This window comes from Nerophis lumbriciformis, linkage group LG23 (assembly GCF_033978685.3).
Source record: "Nerophis lumbriciformis linkage group LG23, RoL_Nlum_v2.1, whole genome shotgun sequence".
NCBI classification, from domain to species: domain Eukaryota; kingdom Metazoa; phylum Chordata; class Actinopteri; order Syngnathiformes; family Syngnathidae; genus Nerophis; species Nerophis lumbriciformis.
The window spans coordinates 21,414,162-21,428,143 of NC_084570.2; the positions used below are offsets into that span (position 1 = coordinate 21,414,162).

General features: G+C 38.7%; 1 protein-coding gene across 1 annotated transcript; it reads left to right on the plus strand.

Annotated features, from left to right (window-relative positions):
• The first annotated feature begins 1,635 nt into the window (after positions 1–1,635).
• mmadhca (metabolism of cobalamin associated Da) lies at positions 1,636–13,968 on the plus strand. The gene is made up of 8 exons (XM_061984958.1): positions 1,636–1,727; positions 2,146–2,199; positions 5,781–5,922; positions 6,007–6,224; positions 8,234–8,339; positions 8,427–8,542; positions 11,678–11,764; positions 13,291–13,968. The coding sequence occupies exons 2-8, from the start codon at positions 2,188–2,190 to the stop codon at positions 13,519–13,521; spliced, it is 912 nt and encodes a 303-aa protein (XP_061840942.1). The 5' UTR covers positions 1,636–1,727; positions 2,146–2,187; the 3' UTR covers positions 13,522–13,968.
• Positions 13,969–13,982: the final 14 nt, after the last annotated feature.

Here is a 13,982-nt window from a genome sequence, read left to right on the forward strand (position 1 = left end):
CACTAATTTATTCAGAAAATATAAATAACGACAAATAAAGATAGAATACTATTAACCGCAACATGTAAGTGTAAAAAAAAAAACATTATGATTTGTACATTTTCAGAATGGGCTTGTTCTATTTTCAAACAAAGAAAACTATCTGTAGTTGTCTTTATTTTTAAGTTATCGTGAGGGATTTTACCAGTCCGGCCCACTTGGGAGTAGATTTTTCTCCATGTGGTCCCCGATCTTAAATGAGTTTGACACACCTGACTTAAGAGGTGAAGCTGTATTTTCATTTGCACTTTAGATGAAACATGTATTGTTAGTGTTTGTTATTATAGTTTAGATGAAATGTATTTATTTTAGCACTGCATAATTGATTAATTTGTCAGTTTTTATGAGTCCTTCTGCAATACATTTGATTAGTATATGTTTTTGTAATCAGCCAGACCTAAGCCTTGATAATAATCTTTGTGATTAACACATGGTTTCATAACATTTGACAGGGGTGTAAACTAGAGATGTCCGATAATATCGTCCGATAAATGTGTTAAAATGTAGTATCGGAAATTATCGGTATCGTTTTCTTTTTTTTTATCGGCATCGGTTTTTTTTGTTTTTGTTTTTTTTGTTTTTTTTATTAAATCACCATAAAAAACACAAGCTACACGTACAATTAGTGCACCAACCCAAAAAACCTCCCTCCCCCATTTACACTCATTCACACTCATTCACACAAAAGGGTTGTTTCTTTCTGTTATTAATATTCTGGTTCCTACATTATACATCAATATAGATCAATACAGTCTGCAAGGGAGACAGTCCGTAAGCACACATGATTGTGCGTGCTGCTGGTCCACTAATAGTACTAACCTTTAACAGTTAATTTTACTAATTGTCATTAATTATTAGTTTCAATGTGACTGTTTTTATATTGTTTTACTTTCTTTTTTATTCAAGAAAATGTTTTTAATTTATTTATCTTCTTTTTTTAATATTTTTTTTAAGTACCTTATCTTCACCATACCTGGTTGTGCAAATTAGGCATAATAATGTGTTAATTCCACGACTGTATATATCGGTTGATATCGGTATCGGTTGATATCGGTATCGGTAATTAAAGAGTTGGACAATATCGGATATCGGCAAAAAGCCATTATCGGACATCCCTAATGTAAACTGTAAGTAGGTTAAATATAATTATTGAATACGATTAAAATCAAGAGTAAGATTACTCAATTGTATCCCATTGGGTTGAGTTTTTCGTTGTGGCTTGTGCAGCCCTTTGAGACACTCCTGATGTACGGCTATATAAATAAACTTTGATTGATTGATTGATAAATCAGTAGTGAAGAAAATGGGCCCCGAGGTCAAAAAGGTTATGAACACCTGTATTAATGCCCCAAGAACAAATCATTTAATAGTAACATATCTATGATAAGGGTCATGTGTACAAATACTTAAAAAATGAACAAAAATAATTAAGAAACATGTGTTTGTTTTTGCCAGCTAATAATGTAAATAATACTGGTAGAAAGTCATGAAAGTGGAAATTTCAAGTTGGATTTTGCTGCCATCTAGTGGCGCGCTTTTTTAACGACGCTGGCGTGGCTCAAAAAGCGCACGCGCGAAATGTCCCGAATCGCTTCTCGTCGTTATGAGAGGATGGGAGCGCATGCGCGAAATGTCCTGAATCGCTTCCCGTCGCTATGCGAGGATCGGTTGACGTGCAACTTCAATAGGTAAGAACAATTTGTACTTTACGGTGTAATTCAGTCCAAGCATAATGATGTGTTCCAAATAATGTTTTGGTTTTATTTTGCCAACAAGTGTGTCATTGTTTTGAGTTGTGAAATTAAAGACTTAAACGGGAAAGTGTCAAAACCAGATCAGCTGATTGACCTTATCTTACCTTAAAACAAGCAAACACAACACACCGATCATGTATGCATCCGTCGCAGTTGTTTCACTGTTATTTACTGAAAACTGTTTTTTTTGTCCTATTTTATTCGAAGCGTCGTCAGGTTGAGACGTAATCACAACATTACGTCAGCTATTGTGCGCTACATAACCTACAGCAGCTTTAGCTAGCATGTGCGGCTAGCTTTAACTTTCACTTCGTTAAACATCTGCTATATATTTATTTTTGTTTGCCAACAGGTGTGACGGTGTAAAGAAAAAGTTAAAGGTGGATTATCAGTGATGCCCAGCACAGTAAGTGACATTTCTAGTGTCTGGTTAGCGAACAAGTGACCAGGGCCGACTCTAGGCTTTGTTAAAAAAACATTCTAAAACGTTCACAAATGAAAATGGTAGACATACTTGAACACACAAATAAAATTAATGTTTCCTCTGCAAAAAAAGGATATAGTGTGTGTATTTTGTATTTATTTTTGTCATTTAAAAAGGAACTACAACATGTAGGTAAGTGTGTAGCTTTTTAAAGTAATCAATTCACATAAAACCAGTATTATCAGATACGTATTGTAAAGACGATTCCAGTGATATAATTGTCATTTTCCTGGGATGACTATTACCAGAGTTATGGACTTTTAAAACCGGTGAAAATGCACAAATTTATGGTGAACTTCAATACTAAGTCAATAGGGCTCAAGATTTCTTAGAAATTACCCTGTTTTAAAGAGGTTGGTATCACTGGAGTGCTTGCTAAACAAAAATACAGAAAAATTAGGTTTCCCAGTTACGGTGTTTTTTTTAATTGATTAAATTTGTGAAATTAGCGTTGGAAGTGATGGGAAATTTTAGTAAACATGGCTGGTCTGACTCAATTCAAAGTTAAAGTTCCACAGATAGTCACACACACTAGGTATGGTGAAATTACTCTCTACATTTGACCCATCCCCTTGTTCCACCCCCTGGGAGGTGACGGGAGCAGTGAGCAGCAGCGGTGGCCGCGCTTGGGAATCATTTTGGTGATTTTTTTTGTGAGTCACAAAACAAGCGACCAGGCACTCGGCGGGTCCAATGAATCAGTGTGCGAATTGATCAATTTAAAAGATATCTGGCAGACTCGCAGATAAATATATAACTTATATTATATTGGGTATTCCAATGAACATTTTAGTGACTGTAGATGTTTTTGCGGGGGGGGGGGGATAAACTAAGATATGTATTCTACGTCATGAGTAATGGTGTATGGAGTGGTGATTAAAACTATGTGAACGCAGTCCGGTCCCTATTCACGATGGTGCGAGTGACCACTGCTGATACCCAGCCAGTGGCGAATACACATACCTCTAGCATGGTTAAAAGATTTTAGCATGTGTACCAGTACTTTTTGAACACATTCATCAATACCGTGATAATAATAACTGTAATAATTTTGATCACAAGAACTTTATTTAGCCATTTTTTTATTGGTGCGTATTTGAGGGTCCTCAAACCCCTCCTTAATAGAGACACAACCTATTGCTTTTAGTTGTGATTTTTATTCAAGTGCAAAATTTTGCAAACTGACTATTTTTTTTTTATTATTTGTTTTTCTATTTAACTTGGATATTTAAAAGTTTACATTCAATTTACAAATTTGGAATATACAATAAATACAATTCATTGCATTTGAAAGGGTATACTTGAATTAGTTTGATGTATTATCATAATGTTGACAAGAAATATAGTTTATCGGCAAACATTTATTGGTCAATATTAGAGATGTCCGATAATGGCTTTTTTGCCGATATCCGATATTCTGATATTGTCCAACTCTTAATTACCGATATCAATATCAACCAATACCGATATATACAGTCGTGGAATTAACACATTATTATGCCTAATTTTGTTGTGATGCCCCGCTGGATGCATTAAACAATGTAACAAGGTTTTCCAAAATAAATCAACTCAAGGTATGGAAAAAAATGCCAACATGGCACTGCCATATTTATTATTGAAGTCACAAAGTGCATTATTTTTTTTAACATGCCTCAAAACAATAACAGTGCAATACTTTTTCATAACATGGTCACTACTGCCTAGTTTCTCTTGTTATATTCTTATTTTACTGTTATATTTTTATTCTCGTTGTTGCTTTTTATTTTTATTCTTATTGTAATATTTTTCTATTCTGTTTCCAATTATACCCCAATTATTTACTTTTTACTTTTTAAATTTGATCTCAATTCTGTACACTGCTGCTGGAATTTAAATTTTCCTGAGGCAACTCTCCTGAAGAAATCAATAAAGTACTATCTATCTATCTATCCAAACAGCAGCTTGGAATTTGAGACATGCTCTCCCTGAGAGAGACTATGAGGAGGTTGGGGTGGGCAGGGTTGGGGTGGGTGGGGGTAGGGCGTAGCGGGGGGTTTATATTGTAGCGTCCCGGAAGAGTTAGTGCTGCAAGGGATTCTGGGTATTTGTGCTGTTGTGTTTATGTTGTGTTATGGTGCGGATGTTCTCCCGAAATGTGTTTGTCATTCTTGTTTGGTGTGGGTTCACAGTGTGGCGCATATTTGTAACAGTGTTAAAGTTGCTTATACGGCCACCCTCAGTGTGACCTGTATGGCTGTTGACCAACATGCCTTACATTAATTCATGATGAGAACAGCCGGTAGATATTATGTGCCTCGGACGGCACGCACGCAAAGGAAATGCCTTTAAGGTTTATTGGCACTTTGTACCTCTCCCTACGTCCGTCATACATTTTACTTTTAGAAACCGATATCGATAATTTTAAAACCGATACCGATAATTTCCGATATTACATTTTAAAGCATTTATCGGCCGATAATATCGGCAGCCCGATATTATCGGACATCGCTAGTCAATATATTGTGCAGCAAAACTTATGATTAATCCAGTCCTAATTTATAGTGGAATTTTTAGTGGGAGCAAATATACATCGACTTGATAAGAATAAAAAAGATATCTTAGTTGAAATTGTTCTTAAGAGGAAGAAAGAAAGAATAATAAATAAAACGTTTGTAGGAATACACATTTTTTTAGCATAATTTTAATCTTTTCAGTATTCTATTATTGTCAAAAAAAAGCGCATTTATACCAAAGAATATTATCATACATTTTTCTTCTAAATAAATTGTTGACGTCAGCCATCTTTTCTTTAACAGGTGTTCTCTCAAATGTAATAAGTCATTTTCTAAAAAAAAAAATTTAAAAAAAAGTAACTTATGAATAGGGTTGTGAATCCTTGGGCACTACAGGATTCGTTTCAGAATCGATTCTCGATTCAAAACGATTCTTGATTCAAAATTAATACTTTTTTAAAAACATTGGGTGCCAGTTCTATGATTAACTACCTTCCTCCATAAAACAGATAAAAGCTCTGATACATTTCCATATTACTTAAAAGAAAACTGATTTTATTTAATACTTTAACTTTTTTTTTTAACTTTAAAATTCTACCCAAACATTTAATAAAGTGAAATACAAATAAGGTAAGAGAAGTATCCAACACTTCTCTTTTCTAAAGTTAATCTGTACAGCAGATATGATCATCTACATCAACAATATGATTTGCCTGAGTGGCTGGACAGAACAGATTAAAAAAAAAAGAAAAATATACAGTATATACCGTACATATTTTTTTAATCGATTAAGAATTGTTACAAGTAAGAATCGCGATTCATTCAAAAATAGATTTTTTTACACTTCTACTTTTACAGGAACTAGTTTATTAGATTTGCGCATAGGGAATGTGACAGCATCTATAACTTAGAATTGAACCAGTTAGAAGAATCAGCAGTAAAAATGCATAACTCATTTCTTTTATCGATCAGGTATTTCTTTTTTTTAATCATGCTTTTTCTACCCTAAAGGTATTGTGTGGTGGAGGCCGGCTGGTCCGTTCTCAAACAATTGGTCGGCAAATGTTAGCCGCCATGGAGGTCTGCAGAGTCAGAACCTTCTCCACTGCAAACCCCGATGAACCGTACATAGCTGTGTCCCATGCGGACTCAGGTGAGTATTGTACTCGGCGCGGAAAAAGAACATGGCAAAGTTTTGTGTCAATAACTGCTATCTAATAACACGTATGTCCTGTAGGCCCCAGAACTGTGTGGCCCGATGAGAACATGGGACCTTTCGGACCTCAGGACCAGCGCTTCCAGCTGCCAGGTAATGTGGGCTTCGACAGCCACCTGGAAGGCGTGGAAGAGAAGAAGAAATCTACGGCGAACAGAGTGGTGCCGGATGTACTGACGGCACCGTGCAGTGCCGAGAGACACCAGTTTGTTCTGGCCCAGTTTGTCAATGAGTTTCAGGTGAGAATGTTATCAGTCTAAGGCAGATTGTTCAGGGGCCCACATTTCCACCGAGGTCCGGACGTCTCCCTTCAGTATTAATTTTATTTTGAGTTGGGGTTTTTTGTCAGCGTTACATATTTCAGGAAAAAATAGCCCTGTTATGGGAAATTCCAATGTGAAAGAGCTGTTCGTTTGGTTAAAATGTCAATGCAAGGATCTGCCCCTGATTGGAGTTTCCCTCTGCAATCGTCCCTCGTTGATAGCTATGGTTTTGTTGCTCTGGTCCATGATAACTTCCAAACTGAGAGGGTTTACATTAGCAAAAAAGTAATATATAAGAATCACAACTTTCTCTTCCGTGTTCTCTTCCATAGACTGTGTCTCCTCAAGCATCATGAAGAAAATATCAGTAGAAGAGGACACAAATTAGAATGCTAGCCTCTTAATTTCTTTATTTCTCGTTTTTGAGCGCCGGGTCTGCTCTTCTTTCTCCATTTTCCCGCAGGATCTGACTCCCATCTCCCATCTTGGGTGCTCCTGAATGCCGGGATCACATTTGGTTTTAGTCTTAAATTTTTTTTTTTATCATTCAAATATTTGCTGCAAATTACACTCCTCTCACTTGACACATTTATAAGACTTAATTCAGCACTACTTTAAATTCAAAACACTCTGCCATGTGCCACAATGTTTGAAGCACCAGGTGGTGAAGGACCGCTGTATACAACAGGAGCATTCTAGTGTTTTTGAAAATGTTCTGCAAAAATTTTAGTCTCCCCCAAGTTTTAACTGAACTTAAGGAGCACCTGTTAAATAGCCCTTTGGGCTATGGCAGGGGTGTTCAAAGTGTGGCCTGGGTGCCATTTGCGGCCCGCAACTAATTCTTTAGCGGCCCATTATAAAAATGTTACCCAAAAAACCCCATAAAAATTGGAACTAAAAAGCAAAAAAGTGTAATGTAACGAAAAAATGGTGCAATATTGACACTAATAACACAAAGCTGCCATGCAAGCAGTGTTATACTTTAAAACTGTCTTTGCGCAAAAAATGATAAAACCTTATAATCGATGGATAATCAGAAGTTGATCTAGAGCAGTGATTCTCAAACTGTAGAACGCGGTCTTCATCTAGTGGTATGCCAAATATTGACTTAATCAAAAATTCACACACTGTTACCGTTCAAACTGTGTGTAGTGTTTCAGTGGCCAAAATATTGTTGTTAAATAAAACCTCGAATGAATGCCAAAGCCTACTATGCTACTGTATTTTAATGTTTGTCATTATGGTGGTACTTGCAGAGCCAAGTCTTTTCTGAGGTGGTACTTGGTAAAAAAAAAAGTTCAAGAACCACTGATCTATAGATTTAATTGCTAAATATAAAAATAATATATGTTTATATATGATTTATTTTTACACTTGAGTGGGGGAGGGGCCCTTCGGATCAAGTCAATTTATTTTTTAACTATCATTGAACAAAAAATAATATTGAAGCAAAAGGAATGTTGTTATAAATTATTTACCTACAAAAGGCTTCAATTACTTCACATCAAGTATTCTATTTTGAAAAATGTTTTAGGAAAAATATTGCATATTTTGTGTTTTTGCTGTGAAAAAAAAGTTTTCTTTGGGGGGGTAAAGGGCATAAAACATAAAAAAAACATTGTGGCAACGGTTAGATCTGAAGTTGATATTTAGATGTTTAAGTGTTGAAAGTAAAAAAGATAAAATAAAATTGATATATTATTTATTTTTAATACTTAAATGACTGAGAGCCTTTTGGGCCACTGTGGCCTTTAACATTTACCAAAAATGAGAGGAGCCCTAATGATTTTCCATCCATCCATCCATTTTCTACCGCTTAATCCCTTCGGGGTCACGGGGGGCGCTGGAGCCTATCTCAGCTACAATCGGGCGGAAGGCGGGGTATACCCTGGACAAGTCGCCACATCATCACAGGGCCCCTAATGATTTTGAAAAATGAAAAATATCAAAATGCCCCCCCTGGGTTTGCATGTGCTGTTTCTCAGGGGAAACTGGGACCCATATCCAAGCGGGTTCACAAAGCTGAGCAGTATTTTCATCAAACAGACACAGATTGTTCCATAAATTCCTGCCCGGAGCTGCTAAGAAAAGGTGAGCACAGTTTTGGAGTACCTTCTTTATCCCAACTGGCAGTGCTTCTACGTGAAACTAACTCTCAAACATGCGCGCGACGGACAGATCTGGAGCTGTTGTTCCCGACGGCACCCAACACTTCCATCACAGTCGTGACGGTCTCGCAGAGGAGCGGTCTGTTGGAGGAGGCGGAGCCGGACAGAGAGCAGCTGCTCAGCAGAGTGAGTCTTGGGGGTGTGCACTGGAACCTCAAAAGTTGATTTAACTTTTTAATTGAAGGGAGAAGTTATGTGAAGAAACAGTAACACTCACTTATACAGTAATCCAAAGAGGTTCATTAGGTCTTCAAAAAAATAATGCAATTTGTTATTCTTACAGCCAGACCTGTGTTTACTTTCGTACCTGACGGTTTCGGCTACAACCTTTGCCTTCCTCAGAGGTTTTCATGTGATGTTGCTGTGACGTGTCTGGTCAGCTGATTTAAACAGTTTTTGGCGCTGTCCTCCTGCTTGTAGTAGCAGGCTGACAGCGCTATCTGCAGTGACAACCTCTGAGGAAAGCAACAGCTGCAGCTGAAACCGTCAGGTACGGAAGTAAACACACAGGTCTGGCTATAAGAATAACAAATTACTCACTTATAAAAGTTAAGATCGTGTTTTGTATGTGTTACTTTTAACAGAGCTTAACTTTTTATTTCACCTTCACATAAAGCCTTTATCGACGGTCATTACAGCGTGTTACAGAGTGTTTAATTGTTAAAAAATGTTGCCGCCTTGTCTTTGTAAATATGAAAAATATCACTGCCTTTTGTTTGTGCTGTTAAAGCTTTAATGTTTTTACCATTTTATTGTTCACTCAAAATAAGCTGTAATAACATTAGCTGCGTTTCCATTACCCCGAAAAATGCGCAAAACCTAAATATCACAATAAGAAACTGGTATTGGAAACACCGGTATTTCGAAAAACCTGCAGGCATGTGATTTTTCCGTCTATAGTCGGAAATTCGTCTTTTTTATATCCGTGGGGGAAATTTTTTTTTCAGTTTTTCTTTGTTTTTTTACGACCGACAATGTGTATTAAAATCTTGATCCGTCTCTTTGCCATACCTACCAACAACTACAGTTTTCCCGTAAGGAGTACCGTTTTTGATAATCCATTGGTAAAAACTACGGTTGTCCATTAAAGATTAACTTAAAAATCGAAGCTATGTAGCGAAGCAACTCCACGGGCAGGGGACAAAATATACGGGAAACATCAATGAGGATTGGTTGGTTTACGTATAAGAACATCCATGATTGGTTGGTTTAGTATGGTGAGTCGCGATTGGTTAAGATTAGGTCAAAACATTACGGACAGGCCAATCAGAGGCAAGATAGGGCGGGTCATGGAACGAGGAAGGGAAATCACAACAGACGCGCACATCCCAAATGATGACGAGAGAGTCGAAGCGGGACCACCGCAACGGGCCGTCTGGCTTGTCCCTTCCCGGAAACGGAGACCCACATGACCCAACAATGTCAAGGGGGCCGTAAGTACGTTGCCTTTGAGCGATCACCTGCTTGCTTCGTCATCTATTGACATCACGGCAGCAGTGGTGGCTGCAATTCCTTCCTTAAAGTGGAGTCTCGCGGGATGAGATTTTACGAGAATTACTGCTCATGGCGCAAAACTCCCTTAAATGGAAACACAAGTCGCAAATGTATTTTGTCGAAGTTTTAGAAATATCGCTTTTATTTTGATAAAAACTGCAATGGAAACGCAGCAATTGAAACCATAGTATCACAAATGTGTGACCGCGCAAACATTTGAGAAATGTTTGGGGAGAATTACCCAAACCAGGAATCTATCTAGCAGATTCAACCAATGGCTGAAAATGCGTGGTCTCGTAACTTTGTCGAATGGCCGCAATTTCCACAAAGTTCACCTTTATGCATTCACGCACAGCATAAAACGTTTGGTGGACAAAATGAGACAAAGGAGTGGCGGCATAAAATACGTCTTTCTTTGGCAGCTTCATAGCAAGTTGTACATGTAAACAAACTACGGTGAGTTCAAGGACCGCCAACATTAGTAGGGCAAAACGGTGCTTGCCAAAGTCTCTCATCAGTGAAGCATGTTTAGTACAAACAGTGGGATTTCTAACAATTAGGAAGGTTAATGTCATTTTTGTTGTCCTACAGAAATCATATTAAAACAAAAAAACTTATATTTTTTCCCTCATCTTTTTCCATTTTCATACATTTTTGAAAAGGCTCCAGGGAACCATTCGGGCGGTGCTAGAGAGCCGCGGGTTGCTGACCCCCAATCCAGGGTAAAGCAATTAAAAACAGATTCTCATTTGCAATGCTGACCTAGCAAAAGAGGCAGTATTTGCATGATAGAGATGTTGAAGTGTGATAATAATCTCTCATTTACCAACAAAAATTTCCGCTATATATCACTCTTAACAGTGCACAAATACTCTTAATGTGCGGGAGTAAATGTTTTGGAACATCCATCCATTTTCTACCGCTTATTCCCTTTTGGGGTCGCGGGGGGCGCTGGAGCCTGTCTCAGCTACAATCGGGCGGAAGGCGGTGTACACCCTGGACAAGTCGCCACCTCATCGCAGGTGTTTTGGAACATAAATCACTTTTTAAGTGTAAAGAATACACGGATAATTTCTGCAACTTGTGGGCAGCAGAGCAGGCAGCTGACAATAAGGAAGCCGTGGGTGTTGTTTCTGTAATTACATTTAATTATTACTATTAGTTATAATTATTTATAACAATATAGTAATTTGACAATGATCTTTAAAGTCTGTGGTGTAAAAAAAAAAAAAAAGAGTAAACCATCAATGTCCAGTTTGAGTAACATTTCTTTGTTGGAATCCTGTGCTCTTTGAGGTTAAGGTTACAAGTAGCACTTAAAACAGAACATTTATAAAATCACAAGTTGAGACAATGTTATCGAAGAAAAACTAAGCCTCAAAACAACAACTTTTGTCACAACTTTCTGAACAGGTTGCCAAATATTCAGGCCTTTTTTAGGCCGCAACAATCACAATAGAAAGCCTGCTAAATCCAGGAAGGACTGTGGTGATCAGAAAATGTATTTTTGTAATGAATTAAAATGGCACAAACTGGGAAAAAATGATGTTAAAAATTGAACAGCAGTGATATTTTGAGGTTTGCAAGGACAAGGTGAGCCAGCTTCACACAGGTGAACCATTGCCGAAATTACTTCTTATAGCACGGTCAGTATGTTAGCAACAGCATAGCGTTTACACCTTTGAGGTTCCTCTCTGTTTTTGATGTCTGTGTTTTGATCCCAAGAGGCGTGAAGTGACGCTCACTGCGCTTCCTCATCTTTTATAGTTTGTGAGCGGCGCAAAGGAAATGTGTTTCGCGCTGTGGACCGCAGGCTACTGGGCGGACTTTATCGACCCGACAACAGGAGAAGCTGTGAGTTCTGTTTTTAGTCATTCCATACGGTACACTTGCAGCTAAAGAGATGAAGTATTGTATTATTATTTAATTATTAGAGCCCTGGTGTTGCATTTCAGGGTGTCCCGATCCGATATCGGTTAGAAAAAGTCTAATATCGGATGATATCCGCTTGCATGTGAAATCGCGCGCTCCGATACAAGCAGTCCTGCAGCATGTTTACTTGTGCAAAGTCTGTTATCCAGTACCAATTTTGGAGGTGTTAAAATCGGCTATGATGCATTCCATTGAATGAAGTTGGAAGTCTGAGCTGATAATGACGTCACAGCCGAGTTGTGAGCGTTCCAGTTACGAGGTTGGAAATCACGAATGCCACATCCACGAAAGCAATTCTTGTGCTTACCTTGTCTGAATATCAACAACCTTTGGGAAAATATGCACGCTTTCTGCAACTTCCAAACACGGTGGATGAAGAGGAATTACAGATGCTATTGCCAGCGATGTAGAACGTATAAACCACATGAAATAAATGTCGTTTACGCTAGGGGTTCTTAACATTTTTTACCTCAGCGCCCAACCTTTCCATGAAGTAGGGTTCTGGGGCCCACTCAAATATTAACACTGTATTTGTTATCTTACTTTTGATTTGTAATTATGTTCAATAATCTAACCAACTTAGTTTTACAGAATAAACCTTGTCAAATGATATGAATCCATTAACCATGAAACTAAAAGTAGGTACCGGTACTCATAAAAATTGATGAAAAATACATTTACATACAATTACCCAGCGCTAAAACAAATAAATTCTAACTAAATCAATGATAAATAATGTTTCTTTAATAAACTGTCAATAAAATGTAAGTGCAAATGAAAATACAACTTCACTACTTTAGTCATAATTTTTGCGCTTAAAATTTGACTTTAACTCCAGACTTCTTTTTGTCTGTTATTTTAATTACTGCCACAAGTGGTGAAAAAGTGTATTAAAACTAAGTACTGCTGCGGCCTGTAAGGACCATATCTGAGAAACAAATATTTTTCGGCAGCCCCCGAGGGGCCACTCCCGGCCCAACATGGTTAACAGCGGTTTACACTACAGTAAGGTTACCATATTTAAACCTCCACTAATACATCGTATGTGGCTGATTTTGTGCGACAAAAACAAATCAGAAGTGCTTATAACAGATATTATAGAAAATGATATTGTTTACATCCAGAGCAGCCATCTTTGAAGCCAACTCGGGTTGGTGAGAATGCTCCGACTTTCCGAGTTGCAAATCCGACCTACAGGAGCGTCCAGTTTAAATTCGGACTACACAGTACAAATGGAACACACAGTCTGCAATAAAGGTATCGAAACATGGCACTGTTTGATTTTACGTGAATCGATACCCGATAGGACCGACAGAATTCGGTCGGTGCCTATAAAAGTACAGAATTCGGTAGCCATCCCTAGTTATGAGAGAAACAAACTTATTGTGTTCATCAGTCAGTTTATTTCAGCCTCTATCATAATTTGCTATCTTCTCGTTTCCCAACAGTTCTTTGCATCTCCAGTTAGTCCGAGCGCAGCACACACGGGGAAGGAGGAAGACGAACCCCTGCATTCCGGATTCCGCATCGAGACGTCGGGCACCTGCACGGTCATCCGCCACCTTCTGAGAGGAACGCCTTGGTTTGTGGGCACCGTTTTCACCAACGCACCGACTCACAGTGCCGTCGTCACACGGCTACAAGGACGCTCACGGGGACTGGACGACGAGGTGGAATGAGACGGATCTCGCCGCGGCCTTTGTGAAAAGGCTCGGCCGCCGTGTGTGTGTGTGTGTTTCTGTATGTAAAGTGAGAGTACCACGCTCCAACAACGTAGTAAACAAGTGGACTGGACTGAGCTCTGACAGCGCAACTCTTGTGCTTGGCCGTGAACCCGCGGCAATGCCCTGCATCCACACACCCGTACTGGGACAGGTAGCATCCGCACACCTATACAGGGACAGGTAGCATCCGCACACCTATACAGGGACAGGTAGCATCCGCACACCCGTACTGGGGCAGGGAGCATCCGCACACCAGTACTGGGGAAGGGAGCCTTTTGAGCGCTCCATGGCCAGAGGTAGCAGGTTGCATCATTCACCAACCTGCACTCGGGCAACACTGGTTGTGAGGAATCTTAGCTGCCGAACCAATAAAGCGACGTCTCATCAGGCTGCACTGAAAAACATCTGTCGTTATG